Source organism: Lutjanus erythropterus, chromosome 17 (genome assembly GCF_056507025.1).
Source record: "Lutjanus erythropterus isolate fLutEry1 chromosome 17, fLutEry1.hap2, whole genome shotgun sequence".
Lineage (NCBI taxonomy): Eukaryota > Metazoa > Chordata > Actinopteri > Lutjaniformes > Lutjanidae > Lutjanus > Lutjanus erythropterus.
The window spans coordinates 14,577,575-14,596,872 of NC_139333.1; the positions used below are offsets into that span (position 1 = coordinate 14,577,575).

At 37.0% G+C, this 19,298-nt stretch overlaps 1 protein-coding gene across 1 annotated transcript; it reads right to left on the minus strand.

Moving 5' to 3' along the window:
• Positions 1-330: 330 nt before the first annotated feature.
• On the minus strand, positions 331-18,509 carry LOC146311948 (integrin alpha-M-like). The gene is made up of 30 exons (XM_084740598.1): positions 18,316-18,509; positions 15,309-15,411; positions 15,002-15,108; positions 13,113-13,183; positions 12,857-12,971; positions 12,465-12,592; positions 11,691-11,833; positions 10,785-10,935; positions 8,626-8,776; positions 8,191-8,264; positions 7,932-8,046; positions 7,163-7,299; positions 6,890-7,030; positions 6,567-6,779; positions 6,300-6,433; positions 5,179-5,324; positions 4,940-5,094; positions 4,604-4,729; positions 4,249-4,322; positions 3,859-4,000; positions 3,677-3,766; positions 3,520-3,599; positions 3,346-3,432; positions 3,167-3,236; positions 2,961-3,059; positions 2,737-2,817; positions 1,439-1,549; positions 1,154-1,267; positions 958-1,068; positions 331-820 (listed from the first exon to the last, which is right to left on the minus strand). The coding sequence occupies exons 1-30, from the start codon at positions 18,350-18,352 to the stop codon at positions 725-727; spliced, it is 3,402 nt and encodes a 1,133-aa protein (XP_084596724.1). The 5' UTR covers positions 18,353-18,509; the 3' UTR covers positions 331-724.
• Positions 18,510-19,298: the final 789 nt, after the last annotated feature.

A 19,298-nucleotide genomic window follows, 5' to 3' on the forward strand; every position in this document is an offset into this window, starting at 1 on the left:
TTGGGGTTTTTTGGGGGTTTTTTTGGGGAGGATTTTTATGGCTGTAATTGATAGGACAGCTGAAGATATGACAGGAAATGGGAGCGAGTGGAATGAGGATGCAGGAAAGGGCTGCACCACTGAGCTACCCAGGCAACCTATACATATGGTGTTTGTCAATATAACAGATTATTTTGCAAGACAAGATAGTTCTAATTTGTTGTAAAACTTTTTAAGATGTGAAAATACATATTTAGGCTACACACCTAAAAGTTGCTTAAGTGACGTGCTGGTCTCCGCAAGCTATCTAGAACCACTGAAGCTATGATTCTTACAGAGATGTAAGACCTTCTCATTCTTTTGCTTCCTGGCTGATAAAACATATCAGGTAAGATAACACTACAAGAGACGGCCATGTTGGTGTTGACATATATTATGTGACATGACAGATGTAGTTCACTGAGTGGTTTTACAAAAAAATAAACTATGACAAATCTGCAACAAACTGTGACTTTCCCGACTATCGGTTAAATTTACAAACATCATATATGTAATTCGTGACACAATTCAAACTGGAACAAAAAATTATCTGTCTCTAGAAATGACTAGCATACATATTTTCCCTGAAACAATGGCACTGTAGATGTTGGAACAGTTTTGTTTTTGTGGTCAGCTGCAATCAGCAGGCTAACAGTATGAATGTAACACCGGGAAACAGCTGGTGTTTGTGGGACATCAGCAGGTTTTATGCTGATTGATCTGCCATGGGTTCTCCTCCATCAGCCCCTGCATCTGCTGCTTCGTTAATCATATCCTTGTATTTACTCTTGAAAAATCCAGCCTGAGAGTACAAAACAAAGAAAGTCAAAATAAAAATGTGCCTCATGAATAAATGGAAAAGAAAAACAGATGAGAGAACAACTGTGAAGTATTTGAAAATATAAAACAAAACAAATGTAAAATGGTGTATGTACAGACCTTATACAGGCCTGCAGTGAGTAAAGCCAACAGAGCGAGCCCTCCCACGGATCCTCCGACAATCTCTTTGGTGAAGTCTGGTTCAGGATACACCTCTACCTCTGCCTCAATCTGAGAGATCAAATAACAGAATGTGGGTCAAATTCATGCTCTTTTAAAAAAAAAGCACAAATAAGTTAAAACTATGTATAACCACCTTGCGAACAGGAGGGTTGTTACTAGACCCTGCTAAAGCGAAGATGTACTGGTCTTTGTCGTACTCCATACTGGCCGTGCTGGTCAAGAGGAATTTGGCAGACTGAAGTCCAATCTGTTTGAGAGAAAATGGGGAGTGGCGTGAGCCATGTGATTTGATCTCTGGTGCTGTTTAAAGATATTTTACCACTATATGGTCAGGACTATTTATAATGAAAACACATACAAATTAGGGACTAAAATGTGAAGCCATTAATCAATTTGTTGAATATTACACATGAATTACCTGCTCTATCCATCCAGAACTAAGGTTGGCAGAGATTTTGAACGTTTCGCTATCCAGTTTTCCCATGAGCCGAGAGCACTTGAACACTCTGCACTTGGCTACAGAGCAGTCCTGTTGGTGATCAAAATAAGCCAGAAAGCAAAGAAAGTAGTTATTGTCATGGTTTTGGGTTTTAGTTTATTTGTTTCCTGTTTTATTTCAAAGTTCTTGTCTCTTCTCTTGTTTCTGTTGCTTTACTTTCTGTCTTTGTCTTTTTTTTCCCACCTTTTCACTGATTAGTTTCACTTGTAAACTACCTTCAGATCAATTTAAGATTGTTGTAAACAGCACAAAGCAAGCAAGTTGGGCTAAAACCAACCTCTTTTTCTACTTCTCTCAGCCTGTATTTACAGGTCGCCCAATAAGCACAAACAACAATGAAAATAAACAGTGCTTCCACCTCCCCATTCCCACCCCTGGGCCAAGTAGAAAAGTCCATGGTTGTAATAGGAAACACTATATAATTGTAAATATAACAATGTTCAGCGGCAGCAAAAGTACACACATTCTTTACTCAAATAGAAGAACAAATACTGGTAAAAGTAGAAGTATTGATTCAACTTTACTCAAGTAAAAGTTGAAAAGTACAAGCTCTGAAATGTACTCAAGGTATAAAAGTAAGAAGTCGCACTTGAGGGACATTTCTACTAGCTGTCTCTGTGCAAAGCTAATTGAACCTCACCTTTTCTTCATACTAGTCTCTGTCCATTTCATCGTTACATTCTTTACATCTTGTTACATCTTTTACATCTAGTTACGTCGTTTTTGTCTTTTTACGTCTTTTAACGTCTTTTACGTTATTTTCATCTTGTTACGTCATTTTCATCATGTCACATCTTTTACATAGTTTTCATATTCTTGTGTTGTTTTTGTCTTGTTACATGCTTTGTGTCATTTTAATCTTGTTATGTATTTTTGTCTTGTGTTTTTTGTCTCATTTTCATTTTGTTATGTTTTCATCTCAGGACTTTTACGCTGTTTCATATGTCACTTTTGTTTTGTTACATGTTTTGCATAATTTTCATCTTGTTATGTCCATTAAACAGTTTTTGTCTTTTTAGGTGTTTGTCTTGTTACTTCTTGTGACATCCTTTTCGTTATGCACTGATGAATACAATAAGGAATAATCATCAAAGTTATCAGAAAAATAAATACTCAAGTAAAGAACAGACACCTGAAAACTCGGTACTTCAGTACTTGTTACTTCCCACCTCTGACTATGTTAAATTCTAACTCATAAATGATGAAGGCACACTTACCACTATCTTAGTTTTCTGTATCTCAGCAACAAAATCTGTGATGTTAGGCTGTGCATCTTTGACTGTTCGGCAGTTTGGAAACTGAAATAGAGTCAATTCATGTCAGTTTAATAAAACAGTATGTGGTCCTCTTATATCCATCCAATCATCCATCCATGAGATTTTAGTTGCAGCTACATTTGACACATCTTGGTAACCAGAAACTATGACTTCCCACACGTTACCTGCAAACTGCTTGAATCCACCCAGATGTCTTTATCACCAAGCTTTACTGGCACTTTGATCACCACAGTGAAATTCAATACTCTGATATCATTTGTAACCTAAGAGAAAGGAGGAAAAGAAAAGGTTGGTGGGTCAATCTGGGCATTAAAGTGAAGTCTGAATAAGGTTAAATAACTGTTACTAGTGTTTTGAGAAGATATTTTACCACAACTTCTTGTTGGACTGGTTTCTGCAAATCATTCTTTCCAAAGGTGAAGTTGTAGTAGCTGAGGCGACTAAATAGACAAATTATACATTTGATAAACAGTAGGGGATAAAATGTCAACTTTAAATTATTATTACTTTCTAAATCAGTTCTTTTGCTTCACATAAAAGAATACAAACCTTTCAAATGTAACAAATATGCTGTACTTCACATCAATTTCTCTCCTTCTGTAGAGCTGACTTGAGGTGGAGTGCTCCTGATTCCCACTATAAGAGAGGTGAAAGCATTTGTACAAATGGTAAAAGGACAATTGCATATATTGCTATGCTTATAAACAGGCAGCTGAACAGTACCTGGTAGCGTTTGCAGTGACATAGATCGTGCTGTCAAGTTGACTATCCGTGTCAATCCCATAGGAGACGATGAACAAAGCCTAAAAACAGGTGAATAAGAGAGATCAGGACTGTCTCTGCAGCGGTGACAAGAGATCCTTCTGTACAAAGAACAAACCTTAGTGTTGCTCTTGAAAATAGGCTTGTCAATAGTGCAATCTGTCTTTCCTCGGAATATGCTGTCTTCGCTGTTGCAATCAATTCTTCCCTTTATTAAAAAGAACCATAAAAAATCAAAAGCAAGAATAACCGCTGATGACCAGAGATGAATTGGGAAAAGACTTGATCCTGACACCTCACCTGCAGAACCGTAAACTTCCTGTAGGAGAGTCCGGGAGGGTATGTGAGAACGACGCGGCTGTTGTAGGAGTTTTCCGCTCTGTTCTCAACTGACACGGTGACATCCAACAGGTCATCAATGCCGACTTTCACCACAGAGGAGCTGAACAGATTGAGGAAGCGATGAAGAAAGAGAAGTGTGAAGGTAGAAAAAAACTAGAAGGGCACCCAAAGAGGACAGACTTTCACCAAGGTTAATAGTCTACTCTTCTACGATGTGCAGATCTACATATTGCTTGCTCTCGTGAAGTGTAAAGTTCAAAAACTTTATAAAAAGTACAAAAAGGCCTCATACATCATATAGACTACTCTGGTATTTCAGACTGAAAAGACTCCACTTTTTAAACTCACCTGGTAAAGTTGAAATCCACTTTCAGGTTATCTACACATTCGTTGTCAGAGCCGCAGTTGATTTCAAACCCTAACTGTGGAACAGGGTATAAAGTGAATCGTGTTTGCTCAGAAAGAAAGACAGCAAACAGCCAACAAAGAAACAACAGTTAAAAGTCTGTCTACTCTTACAAATAAATGAATTTATGACTCAACATTTTTTAGAAGGCATGACAGCTCCTTTGCATTTCATTGCACTGCTGAGCTCCATACAGTCACTGACGTGAAATGGTTAATTATGTGGAAATTACTCCACATGTGAGAAGCATGAGCAGTTTCAGACAGACCAAGAAATGAGGGTATCTTCAATACTTACATAATGAATGGTTGTTGTCTCAGCCTGCTGGGCAAGACTTGGGCTGAGATTTGTGTTAGAGGGCAAACCGTCAAAGGTGAATTTGAGTTCATTGGTGAGTGCATTGAGAGCATCCTCTGGACAACCCTGCAGGAATAGGTGACTACTGTGAAATGCTTTTCGTCAACATTGCAAGGGTCAGACTCTTAAACTCAACAATGGCATCAGACATGGGGTTTTTCAGTACGAGAAAGGTTGTGGTTTTTCACAGTTTTTCTTTGGGATATAGAAGGTTCTGCTGATTTTATTCAAAAGACCAGAATCAACCAGTTCTTAACACAGTCTATGTCAACTCACCTCGATAAAGAAGTCTACATCTTCACACTTTTGCTGTCCTAAGGAAACAATAATTGATCTGGACGCCATTCTTTGTTTGTCAGAGATGTAGGCTCGGTTGTTAGGGACCTTGCGGGTGGCATCCAGTATTAAAGTAAAATTAATCCTTGCTTGAGCTGAAATAGATGAGAGTTTCATTAAGAACTTACACTTGTGTATTCACAAGTATTTGAATGGATGGACAGAGGAGAATCAGGAACCTGCAGTGACTTCAGAGTGTTTGGACATGATGAAGCAGATTTGAGCTTTGTTCTCCATTGATTGTGAGCATTGTGAGGTGTTTTGAATAGGGATTTGGTTTGGGCTGAACAACACCGTAGCTTCCACCATTACTATAGGCTTTGATCTGGAAATGGACAGAGCAGGTTTGGCTTTGTGACAAGTAATCCAACAGAAAATCAAACTGACAGCTGGTATATCTTATTGAACAGTTCCATCCTAAATTACAACAAAGAGGCTGAAGGGTTGTTCACACGTTGCAAAGCTAATATTTAGTTGACCTGAAGGTGTAAACATCATGGTTATAAACCTTTTGGTTGTGTGATTAAATTAAAGGGAGACTTTGGATTTCTTGATTGTGTTGTACGAGGGACATATGTATAGTCAGTGTATTGCTGACAGTAAATGGCAGTCAGCATATTTCCAGGGTGGAGAAACAGCAGCAATACTGGAGAGCTAGGCATTGTACTGCTGTATATAGGGCCAGCAGTAAAACGTAACAAAACAAGAACAATATTAGTTTAAGTGTACACTATATTTACTATATATACTGTACACTACTATTTTAATTTTAATTACTTAACCTTGTTTGCAGACAGCCTTTTCTGACAGGAAACAACTGCTATACGCCAAATGTCGCTCTTTCCAAACCAACCAAACTCCATTGGCAAAAACCGAACGAGGCAGCAGTACATGAGAAACTCCTGTGTTTTGTGTTTTTGGCAAAGGAGTCCGGTGCTCTGGAGAGAGCAATATTTGGTTTATCTAACAGCAAATTTCCGCCACAAAAGTCTGTCTGACGGCAAGGTTAAGCGATGAAATTTAGTGTACACTTATGTTGATGTTTAGTTGGTTAAAATACATTTTGCTGTTGACCCTGTCCACAGCTGTGCATTGCTCAGCTTTCTACACTGGTACTCCTGCTGCTTCTCCAAACTGGGGGCACGTCCATCACCATCTACTGTAGGTAATACACTGACTATAGATATGTACTTCTTACAAACCCACTTGAAATAATCCAAACTATCCCTATGAGATCACAAATTAACACAAATAGTAGAATTAGAGAGTAATGCATATGACAGGAGCATCTTGGACTTACCTGAGTATGACAACTACACCCTTTGAGCCCACCGCTAAGTCAGGCAGACTGTCACTACTATGGTCAAAAGATGACTGACTGATCGACATGCCAAAGAACTTCAGTCCTGACTGGACTTCAGAGGCAGCAATTCTCTACGTAAATGGAAATATTTTCATTCATCAGTTTGTCAGTTGTATAGATTTCGAATTAAATACCATAGCAGACATTAAGCCATACATACTGAATCTGTTTAATCTGCTTTGTTGCCTATTTGATCTTGCTCACCTGTGAGTGAGTAAGGCCGATTTTTCTTCCTTCACTGTGAAATATATAGATGCTGCCTTGACCGTCGTTCTCCAAAGGTGCTCCAACAGCCAAATCATTGAAACCATCTGTGTTAAGATCTGGCAGTACGGCAAGAGAAGACCCAAACCTTCCTTTGTTAGATGCAGCCCCTCTCAGTAGTGACTGAGAATCAAATTCACACTCGACATTATTCTGGTGAAAATATGAGAGGATGAGGATAAGGATGAAAGTCAATGTTTGCAAAGTCGTTAAAAAAAAACAAACAGAATCATATAATGGTGCTGGATAAAACATTCATTTACCAAACCAGGCAGGCTGCAAATGTAAACTCTTCCCTCTCTGTCAGAGTCTACGTACATAGGGGCAGATATGAGGATTAGGTCAGTATAGCCGTTATGATCCACATCCATGGCACAAACCTCTGCCCCAAAATATTGACCACTCTGAAACGGTGTAATCAACAAATTATCAATAAACAGAATTACATAAAAGATGGAAACAAGTATTTTTTGTCAAGAAAATGTATATTTTTTTTAATATTCTACAACTTGTCTTTCAGAACTATAAATACACACCTGCGATGGAAAGGGTTCAATCATTTTGTGGTTGCTGTTTGAGTCAATTGTCATCACAACTCCTTGGTGGTCGTATCTCGGAGCACCAACGATTGTCAACTCTCCTCTTCCTGTTTTAGCGACTGCCATGGAGTAACCTAGAATTCAAGAGTCAATCAGTTACATTACAGTATTCAAAGGTTTGGACAACTGTGGAAAAATTATGTGTCAATTTATCATTGACTCTGTAGATATTTCTGTTGGCAAATATAAGGTTTCTTTGTGAGCTGGTGAGTTACTGGCTGGTATGCAATCACATTTTTGAGTCATTACCATTTTTTTCCTCCAGCAAACAGCATAATGTAATCATGACTTGGCACTAAAAGGGTCTACAGGAAGCAACGTTAAAAATGATATATCTATATCAGCAAATATTAAATACTAATATTACAATTTAGCTGCTCTTCCCAGATTTGTTGATATCTTACTGGCTTCTGCACATCTCTGAATCATAGGATCTACCAACAGGATCAGTGATGTGTGTGGCATTTGCTTATTCAAATGATCATTAATTTACCTTTAAATGTAATTTTGTGATTATGTCTTTTTGAATTTAGAAGATATTTCAGTATTTTTGAGAGAGAAGATTGATAGTCAATAATACAGCCTTCAAACTTTTGACTCCTTGTTTGTAATTTTCTCTTTTTTACAAACTCCAAAATAACAAGAGCAGTGCATATATATGATGACATTTATATGTTTTAGTTAGTCATTACTGTCATTTTCATACCCAGATAACTGTCAGACTTCATAAATTGAGGCTCATAAGAGCTCTTTCTGCTGCCAGTGTATCGCAAGTATCCTCCCTTCCACTGGTTGGCACCAACAACAGCCATCTGAATTCCCTGCAGTTTAGACATAAATTTAAATAAATTGTGTTTGCATCAAATCAAAGAAAAGAACATCTGCATTCAATAAGAAAAAAGCTGTGTGCATATTTGTGTTTCAACAACTACATTGTCCAGTGAATTTCTGCTGATCTTAATTACCTGAGACACATATGCTGCACTGAATCCCTCCTGAGACATTTCCATTTTCAGTGTCTCTCCACTTGTTTTGGATCCTGTAACAGCAACATAAATGAGCATCAGAGGATATTAATGCAGCATGGTATTTATGGAACTGTGACTTCCACAGTTCCATAAATACTTTTATACAGAGGATTCACAGCAATAAAACAAGTTTATGCTTAGACTGAAACAATATGTAGAATTAAAATGTTATTATCGCTGTGAGAAGTAATTGCCAATAATTCTTTCTTGTTTGGTGAATTTTACTATTGATTTTACTAATGTCAGCTGACTGGATGGTCAGCTTGAAATGAGACTCTCTAATAAACAGCATAAAAATATTGTTTTCTTTTTGGATATTTAAAGTAATTTCAACTGAAAACACAAAAAGCTGTTATAAGTTAACATCTGTACCTTCAATGGAGAAGATTTTGTCCTGCAAACTCTGTCTTATTTGTTCCAGTGCATTAAAGCTGTCCGGTCGAAACACATGTTTGTCTGGAGGATCAGATGCGATGGAGTTCAGTTCTTGTATTGCGTCGAAATTAGAAAATGCATTCCCAACCTAAGGATGTTGAGAAAAGGTGATGGAGGTACTTTGCAACATAATTAATTTGTATGTTTGCCTGTAAAATTATGAATCTGACTATTACTGACTCTTTATTATGGCAGTCTTTAGATAGCTACTGTGAACATTTTTGAAAATACAGTCTGTATACTGTAAATACAATACTGTTCAAAAGTTTGGAATCACCTGTTATATTGATATTTTTCTTCTTTCCTTCAGTAATAGCCATTTTAACATATAATACCAATTCCAGTGTTTCCAGTGACAGGGTTTAACTGGGCATCCTCAAAAGGCTCAGGCATTCACAAACAAGGATGCAGTGAGGTTCACCACTGTGAGGGCAAATAGTCCAACACTTCAATAAACAAAACTGCAAGAAATGTAGGGATTTCACCATCTACAATCATAATATCACTAAAAGATTCAGGGAATACAGAGGAATCTCTGCACATAAGGTGCAAGTCTGAAAACTAACACTACCAAGGATACCACCTGAGCTTTCTGAAAATTTTAGGTAGACACAGTTTGTAGCTGCATCTAAAAAATCAAGTTAAGATTCTACCATGCAGAGTGAAAGCCACATATCAACATTCAGAAATGATGCAAACTTCTCAAGGGGCCTGAGCTCATCTGAGATGGACTGATGCAAAATGGAAAAGTATGCTGTGGGCCATATACATATATATATTCCTATTTAACTGTTGCTTAGAGGTTTCTGGGTGTCTTTCTTCCCTTTCTTCTCTTTCAGATGTCAGGCTGGTTCTGCCTGTACACTAAACAAAACTGACTTTGTTTCAAACTCTTCATACAAAATAACATCAATTTGTAAACAGGAGACCCTAAAAGCATGAAAACCATTCAAAAATAATATAGCAGAGTAGAAAGCATAGTCCTCTCAGACATCTGACTGTACCAAATCAAGCTTTTGTGGCAACAGTGGTGGACAAAGCGCTCAACTCCCATGCGTGAGTCAAAGTATAGATACTCCTGGTCAAATATTACTCAACTACAAGTGAAAGTTGCTCAGTCAAAAGTTTACTTGAGTTAAAGTACTAGAGTACTTGTTTTTAAAAATACCCATGTATTCAAAAGTACAAAGTACAGTTGCTGTATTGTTTTCATGATGCATTTACAGATCCTTGTAACTCTCTGAAACCACCTGATGATGCACTGAGCTGCTTGTAGAACCACTCTGCTACACAAAGCCTATAGAAACACGTATAAAAACGTCAACAGAGAAATGCAATCAAAAACAAAAGGGACAGCTGTTGTCATTTTCTGATGTAACTGTATTAAAATCACCATATAAAATTAGATTGAATACAACTGTAAGGAGTTCTCCAAGTCTGTTAAATAATTACGATTTCTTTCTGACTTCAGAGGCAGTATATACATGAATTATGTGATATTTTTCACCCCAATAAAAACAATCCAACTCTAAAAGCCTATTTGGAATTATTTCTCTTTTCTAATTATATTATGCCTCTCCTACGTCACCATTACCGAGTTTTGTTTGAATGAAAGAGGGAGGGTTTGTTTGCTGTTGTTACAGAGCGCACCTGGGTGACTTATTTCTGCTTTTACATCAATCCCGGTTGAGAGCAGGTACTGTGATTGGTTTCTATCAGTGAGGAACACAGCATGTGACCAATTGCATTTTAGAGAAGAAAAAACGGCAGCAGCTGACTTCAGTGACTTCAAAACTCTGCTTAGCCTAAAAGTAACGAGTAACAACAACCTTCCTAGAAATGTAGTGGAGTCAAAAGTACAATATTTGTCTTTGAAATGTAGTGGAGTAAAAATCACAAGTTTCCAAAAAACCCCACAAATATTCAAGTAAAGTACAAATACTCAAAAAAATGTACTTAAGTACAGTACTCAAGTAAATGTACTTCATTACTGTCCACCACTGTGTGGCAAGCAATTCCAAACTTTTGAATAGTAGTATTTTATATATTAAATCATATTTACATAATTAGATATACTGTATGTGGATACAACGTACCCCGATAGCAAATCGAACAATCTTTTTTTCTTCAGCCATCCTTGCTGCATCTGGCAAACTAGTTCGCTCATGAGATTCTCCATCTGTAATGACTACCAAGATCTTCCTCACATTTGGCCTGGAACCTCTATCTTCTCTGAAGACTTCTCGGCTGTCAAAAGAAAGACCTGCTTTCAGTACATGTTCTTGTAGTACATTTTGTTATGCTTAAAAAATGTCTTGTTGTGTGAAGAAAATAAACTTTGTTTTGCCTCAATTCTAAATTTCTCACATGCCTCTAGTGATATCTAACCAGTGAAAAAGCCTTTTTACAGGGTTTGATATTTTCATCTCTGATGTTTCTAATAGACATTACTTTTTGAAATAGATGTTACTCTTATAGTTAGTGTTAAAGTTTTCAATGCTGTGAGCATTGCATATGAAATTTAATTCACCTCCACTGCATTGGGTTAGAGGAAGAGAAATCAGAGAAAGAAAACAAACATAAGCAATAACATTACAGAGCATTTTACAGCATTTATAAATGTAAATCTTAAGATAAGGATAGAGATAGTGATATTACTGTTAGTACTCAAGTAGTGGCCATTTATAAAAAGCAGCCAGTTTCTACTGCTGCTGTTAGGATAACAGGCTGCTCTATAGGTGCCCTTTTGCATCCAAAAAGTATCAGTGAAAGTACAGAATCAGAGGGCAGGCAGACCTCCTGCAGGCAGTGCTAGAGCCATGCAGCAAATTTGAAATGTCTGTTTCAAGTAGATAAGTGCAACATATCACATCACATCTGAAGCCTCCTCAATGAACATTCACAGTTACAGAAATATTATTCACCTCCTATCTGAACATAAAATCACTATCAGGTAATGATCAGGTTATATGTGTATATATTGTCATGATGATGGTACTTACACAAGACGTTTAATGGCAGTAGCTGTGTATGTCCCTCCAGTTAACTGTCTTATATTGTCAATTTGAGTTTCCATTTTACTTTCATCAAATGTATTAAAGAAATAATGGGTTTCGTATCCTGAGGAGAACTGGGAAATGGCAAACTGCAGAAAAAGAAGCAAAAATGGAAATATGTATGGTTATAAATGAATATGTATTCCATGTAGTCTAAGTATCCAACTAGAAGAGTGTACTCAGTACTTTTTTTTTTACATAGTATAGTCTTAGTTTTCTTTAAGTTCCATGAAATAGTGCCACAGTATTGTAAACTAGCATTCTGGGTACATCTATTCAATTCAATTCAGTTTCTTTTTTCGTATAGTGTCAAATAGAGCATGTTTAAAATCAATCATTTGACACAAAATATTAATTTAAAAATAATTTTATTCATTTATTCATTGCTCCTTCTACGTCCAAAGCAACGGTCTGTTGTCCACAGCAACAGTCTGCTTACAGAAATAACAGACCAGAATGCTGTAATTTACCAGATCAATACAGAATTGAGTATTTAACTGTGCAGTATTAAAGCGTGACTGATGCTGAAATGCTACCTCACATTGTGCTAACTGACATGTATAAGAGGTGATCTGCCTGAGACCAAAAAGTACCACCACTATAAGCAATGACTTCACCGACAAAGATATTTAATCAGCTTGTTTAAAATGACTACTGCTGTAGAACTAATGACGTATTTAGAGTTATTCCATTGTTTAAAGTAGAATAAAGCAACCTTACCTGTGTTTCTTTTCCTTTGAATGAGCGGACCAGATCTTTCACAAACTTCTTCATTTTTTGAAAATCTAAAAAGGCCACACTGCCTGAGCCATCTAACAGAAATGCAATGTCTGCTGCGGATCGACACACTGTCAGAAAGAAGAGATGAATCAATCAATCTCTGTAGTTTCTCCTCCAATAAAGTCCAATAAATAATTTATACGTCATTCAATTTGTTAACATCACACATGATGTGCTTAGCAAGGTGTGCTAATTCAACTAATCAGATTTCTATCAATATGCATATTGGGTTGTGTATGTGAAGTGATAAGTGTGTGTAGTGTAGTAGCCCACTGCTTCTTTCATTATTGGTATGTTTTTAATACTATTAATGAAAAACTCAGCATGCTTACATTCAAGAGAAGAAGGCTTCGGAGCTCCAACACCATTAGAACGGCTTATTCCCAAGCATATACCGTTGTACATGGTGATACTTGTGCAGTCCTTGGGAATGGTTGGACCACATGCCTGACAAGAGACAAAGTTAAATCCTGATTAATACATAAATAATATGTTGCTATCTTCTGTGCATTAGTAAAATTTAAAGCAGCCAGAAGCAGAAGTTCTGTATCGATATTTATAATAGACTGTGAGTCTTTACTAACTCACCAAAGTGTTTTGTGTGCGGGGATCGTTTATCATTGTCAAACCAAGGGACGTGTTGACTGCAAACTCTGGCACTGCATTGAAAACATTCATGAGATATGTTAAAAGAACAGTCTCAGTAACCACTACGAACCACAGATATAAAATACTTCCGTGTGAGCTGATAAGTATTAGCAGCATTGGCCACATACAGCAGTGTCCCACAGCTATTTCTGGTCCCCTTGTCATAATATGACAAGATCTACTGTGCTTGTGTACCTGTTGCTGCCATTTTCAACATCATTAAATGCAAAGTATTTCCATTCAAAGAAGTCATACAGTCTATTATTGAGTCCTAAACAAGAAAAGCTGTGGTGGGATCAAATAAAATAATATTTTTGTACTGCTGGCAAGTTATCATATGTCTGCGTAAGGCTGAATCTTTCACCAGATATGTCTTTAAGAATGCTTTTGCTGTATCCTTTCCTAGAAATATCCTAAAACCATATCTATCAGGGAATCCACAAAAGATTCTCATCCCATCTTGAAAAACTCCTCTCAATGGGACCATTCACCCCCAAATTAAAAATACCTATTATTCCTCTTCCTGCAATCCAATTCACCAATCTAGATTGTTTTAATGGGACTCAAAGCACCATAAAATAATGTATTTGATGATCTAAACAGTTGTTGTTTTTTTTTGGGGGGGGGGGTTGCTATCAGCCAAAGGTCAGCAAATGCCTTAGAACCCCGTGCTAACAAAGGCCTCATAAACACTTAACAAAGAAAGGATTTTTTTTTTTCAATTCACTAATTATTATGTCTTTCTAAAAAAAAAAACAAAAAAAACACACCACATGCTAAAATGGCATCAGAGTGCTTAATTATTGCATATCTGCAGAAGTGATTCAGAAAGACAGTAGCCAGCTTGTTTAGCATACTGGACAGACTGTTGAAAAATGAAGAGAAGTTACCCCAGCCATGCAGAAAAAAGGAGGAAGCGGGAGGATAATACAAGTAATACCCACCTCAGCCAAAGCCTGTTCACCCTGCTGCCATCTGGCAAGAGCCACAGACGTAACCTCTGCTGTGCTACCAGACTACAAAACAGCTTCTTCCCTGAAGCTGTGGAACTGCTATATTCATCCTCTGCACTCCACCACAAATAAGTTTATTTTTATGAATTCTTAGTTATTCAAAGACTGAAGAGTGGGGAGAACAAAGAGTATAGAGGGAAACATGCCACATGAAGCTGCTCACTTGCTTAAGCACATTCTAGTCCGTCATATTAAAGAGAAAGCAGACTCTATGGCTGATATCTCCATAACTTGGCAAGTCACACCATGGATAAATAGGTAAGAAGGAAAATGTGAATTTTAATTTTGGGGTGAATTGTCCCCTTTAAGAATTCATAACCTCTTACGTTTGTAATTATTTAATGATAACCTTGTGTTTACCTCCACATAAAGCAAGAAGAAATATGTGTTCTGAGTTTGTCACACAACAGATAAATGTGGTATTAACCACCCATTCAAATTAGGATTATTAAAAAAAAACCAAACTGAAAAATGGGTGCGCTGTCCAGTAGTTGTATTGGACTTGTACAGAGCCACCTGTGGCAGGTGAACAGAACAAACCAAGTTTTTCTCATCACTTGCATTGCTAATGTCAAATATTAATGGTTTATATAATGTTAGGGGACGTGCAGCTCCAGTGCATCATCAAGCAATGATTTCAGTCTGCCCAAAAAATCCTGAACACAAAAACAGTTTAACTCCAAAACTCAGTACTCCATAGGTCACACCCTTTTAACATATTTTCAGCAATCATTTTCTAACATGTTTAATGTGTTTGGAAGAAAATTTCCTTCACACAAACTCATATGAAGCACTTGGAAACCAGAAGCTGCTTACACTGAACTCGTAGTTGGGTGCAGGATGCGGTGGGGGCGGCATTGCACGTATATATTTGCCCTCGTCCAGTTGGTGAATACTGTTCAAGAGGAGCACTGACGAGCAAGCTGAGGAAATAAAACCAGAAAAATATGTGAAAAAGCCTGTCTGGTGAGCACAGTGTAGCTCAATTCATTCTACACTTTGTGTCTATATAAAAATACTCATTACTGTGAGACACACGTGACAGAAATGCTTGTTGGGGAAAAAAAAAGAAAAGAAAAAAAACTGGTAGAAGACACACATCAACATCCATGCTTTGACTTACTCCGCTTGTCTCTGCACCACCTGGTATCCAAAACCTGCAGCACTATTACTCAGTGACTTCCAAGCCACAGGATCGATGTTAAAGCAAAGTGCAGCTTTAAACACTGAGGAATGAAGAAGGACATCATTTTATGATTTAAAGCCAATATAAATACAGTGTTAATGTGATTATAGCAACTTTGAAATTATTGTGATTAAAGTGCATTTATAGAGTGGAGTGGAGTGAATTTAAGTCCACCACGGTGTCTTTTCTGATAACACCACTAGGGAGTGCCAAAGCCAGAAATCTAGGCCTAAACAATCATTCATTTAAAAGACATATTCAAGATCACATTTTTGAGCTGGTACCTGTCTTTCTGTTTATTTTTTATTTAATTGTCTGTCATATCTCCTATAAACAAGACTGTTTTTGTACAGATTATATTGCTTAACATGGCAACATGTAGGTGTTCCCCCCATGTTTGCCTTTACATGGAATTTTCAGAAATTGAGTGATTGCGCAAATAAATACTTCCTTTTTTTCCTTTTTTGGTCACAACATGAAGTTCTCTGAAAATGGTCAGTGTGGTGCAAAGAGATAGCAAAGTGTCATTAAACCACATTAGCCTCCTCCAGCAGATCTCAGATTTGCACTGGTCTGACACGATGCACAATGCTTGTTTCCTGTAAGCCGACGTAATATGGCATCATGTTTTATTTTTGCTGTCATAGTCTCTCCAGAAAAATGAATCCATGCTGAAAGATAATGATTAACCACCATGAGACTAACACCCTCTGGTCAGTTCTGCTTTTTCTTGACACCAGTCCACCCTTTGATTAGGCTGCTGCCGCTTCGGACAGGCAGGAACAGAAATGCTCTATAGCAAGCCTAAGTTATGCCCCTTCTGGTGGACCACCGTGGTACCTAACTTACCTAAAAAATATGAACCGAAACAATAGCAAGAGACAAATTAATTTTTGATCCTGCTTGAATTGTACCAAGAATTACACATATGATCTTTAGCAATTTAAAAAATAATATTTCAAATTTGCAGTTTGTCATAAAACTATTAAAGTATAAGACTGTGAAGAAACATAATTAGGGAGACTACACACCCAAAAGTCTTGTAAGTGATGTCATGATTTTCTCCCTCCAAAAGCTAACGATAGCTGCTGCAACTATGATGCCTATGTCTTTTCATACTGGTCTTACTTGTTCTTTCTTTTCCCAGCTGATATAACGACGCGGGATCGTTGGATAAAACACATCAGATAAGATAATGTTACAAGGGACAGCACGATTGGTGGAAATGACATATATTGTGCAAGAGGGAGATGTAGTTTAGTAAGCAGTTACACATAAAACTAAAGTCAGATATGACAAACTTTCTTGACTTGTAAATTATGTTTTAATGTGACAAACAGCATGTGTAATTCATGGCATGGTTCAAACAGAATCAAAACGTACCATTCATATATATTTTTTTTAATATAAGTCCTATGGGGCACACTGAGGGCGGTGTGACTTAGGCAATAGGTCAATATGAAGATGCTTCCTGGCTCAAATTTAAATAAATAAATTAATTAATTTAAGCACTGTTAGGGAAATATAAAAGAGGAGGGAAACTTCTGGGTCCCCTGTATTCTCTGTATGTAAAACAACTTTGTATTGTTTGCTAGCTGGCTAAAAAGTTAATGAAATATTACAGTGTTTGCTAGCCAGCTGAACAGTTGGTTATCCTTGTTAGACTTCTTATGATTGCTCAGGAAAAAATTATCTTTGTGTAATCCATCACAAAAAGGAAGCCATTTTAAAAGTTAAGTTTTAAAGTTGCATCATGATTTAATGCCAGTCAAGTTAAAAATGAGGAAAATGAAACCGCCATAGCAGAGGACAACACTTTTGCCACAACGACAAAAGTGGCATTTCAAAGGAAGTCCACCGCCACCTCTAACCTGCTAAATCTAAATATGTGCAGGATGTGTTGGTCCTGACACATCACTCTTTTGTTCTCAGAAAGGTTGTGTGGGTTTAGTAAAATGATTGTGTGAACCTCCACAGGATGAGTAATGTCTGTCATAGCCTGTTTTGAGTCCATTTTAATTCACACATTATAATAATAATTTAGGATGTCTGTCTCTAAACCCTGTCAACCTTTTTACAGTGTAAAACACCTCCAGCAGACATAATGAATGGATCGATTGATTTGTAGCTTTTTCACTCCCTAACAGTAAGAACTAGAAGGTTTTTTTTTTGTTTGTTTGTTTGTTTGTTTGTTTGTTTCTTTGGTCTTAGATTTTGTGGATCAAATCAATTTATTATCTGAGGTCCTGCCCAGTTTTGTGACATTTTTAATTATTTTCTTCCTAATACCTTTTAAAGGCACGCCTCTTCCTCCTCCAGTCATCACCAAATATGGTCCCTGATATATTTCATTGACCCTGACTAAATGTTATTCATTTGTTGATAGTTTGATTTGTTATGTTATATTTGTTCCTATGATACTTTGCCAGCCACTTACAGCTGTTTCGCACGTAAATATCATATGTTTTAATGGTCAAAACTCTGACCGAGCTGAAGGGGTTTTTTTTATAAAATTTGTATTGTACAAAGCTCTAATGTTCTCAAATGAGATTTAGATATAACTGAAAAATCAACTAAAATTTTTCAAGAATTTAGAGGGCTGTGCTGTGTTGGTGATGCTGTTTTTTAGTGTCAGGAGCTCACTATGCTGGTCACATATTGATACAGGTAGTTTGATACACAGAGAAAGTGACTTACAGATGTGTAACTGATCATCTTTTTTCTACATGCTGTTATTCTTGTTAGTAATCTTTTAGCATGGGTGTTTTAAAAAAAAAAAAGAGCACAGTTTAATACCCCTAATAGTAAGTTTCTATGCTTCCAGCATAATATAGTAGAATATCTTACAGCAGATGAAAGGGTTCTACATGTAACAAAATTACATTAAATGAAAGAATTTATAAAGAGACAATGTCAGGCAAAAGCAGATATAAACTTGGCTTACCTGACAAGAATATTGCAGTAGTAATTATCCTGTCCATTGTGACACTCCCATGGATAACACTAAGAGCAGTGTACTCTCTGAGCTCATACAAATCAATATGGAAACTAAACTGTGTTTTCTGTCAACCTAGTAACTATTTCTCCTCCTGAAAATGTCAAGGAGGGAGATGTTGAAAGCAAAATGCAGAAATCATAAGATGACACAAAGCTAAGGCTGCCTGTTTCAGGAACTGTTTTGTAGGAGGGGTCACAATTGACACACTTTCTGTTTTATATGAGCACACAGAATGTTGTCACTTGATTGCACAAAATGTAGGTGTTGTCTAATTTTGATCAAATCACACATGCACTCAAAATAAAGAGCTAATTTACAAGTTAGTTTGAGGGCAACCAGATTAAACTATCCTGAATGATGTAGCAGATACCGACGCTAATTTGGATATATGTCTATTAAGTAATTATTACATAATTAGCAAGAAAGAAGCTCACTCTTAACCACAACTTTCATTGGTAGGTATATTTGAAAAAAAAGGAAGTGGATATTAGACACTGGTGGTGGTTTTATTAAAACAGAAAAGAGTTTTCATCACATCATATATGCAGCAGCTAGAAGGCCTGTTGGCAAAACAGCTGTACTTTGCTTGAGATATTAACAGGGTTCATTTTTCTCAAACTGTGCTGTTGGTGTCTCTCAGACCAGTCAGTTTTCAGAAAGGAAGTTACATTTCAAATCATGACGACGTCTGAATGGATTGGCTCAATTTCACCATAGGTATAGTAAATAAATACTCCCTAAAGCCCGTAAAGCTCAGACAAGCCTCCTCACAAAAAGAAAAAAAAAAACAGCTAAAAATAAAAAGGTCCATTTCTCCTTTTCGTCGGACTTCCTCTAAGCTGTCTCATCCATCTGTGAGCCAGACAATTTAAGAGTGAGCCAATTTTATAAGTGGCACAAAGATCCGCTTCCTTATTAAAGTAGATCTA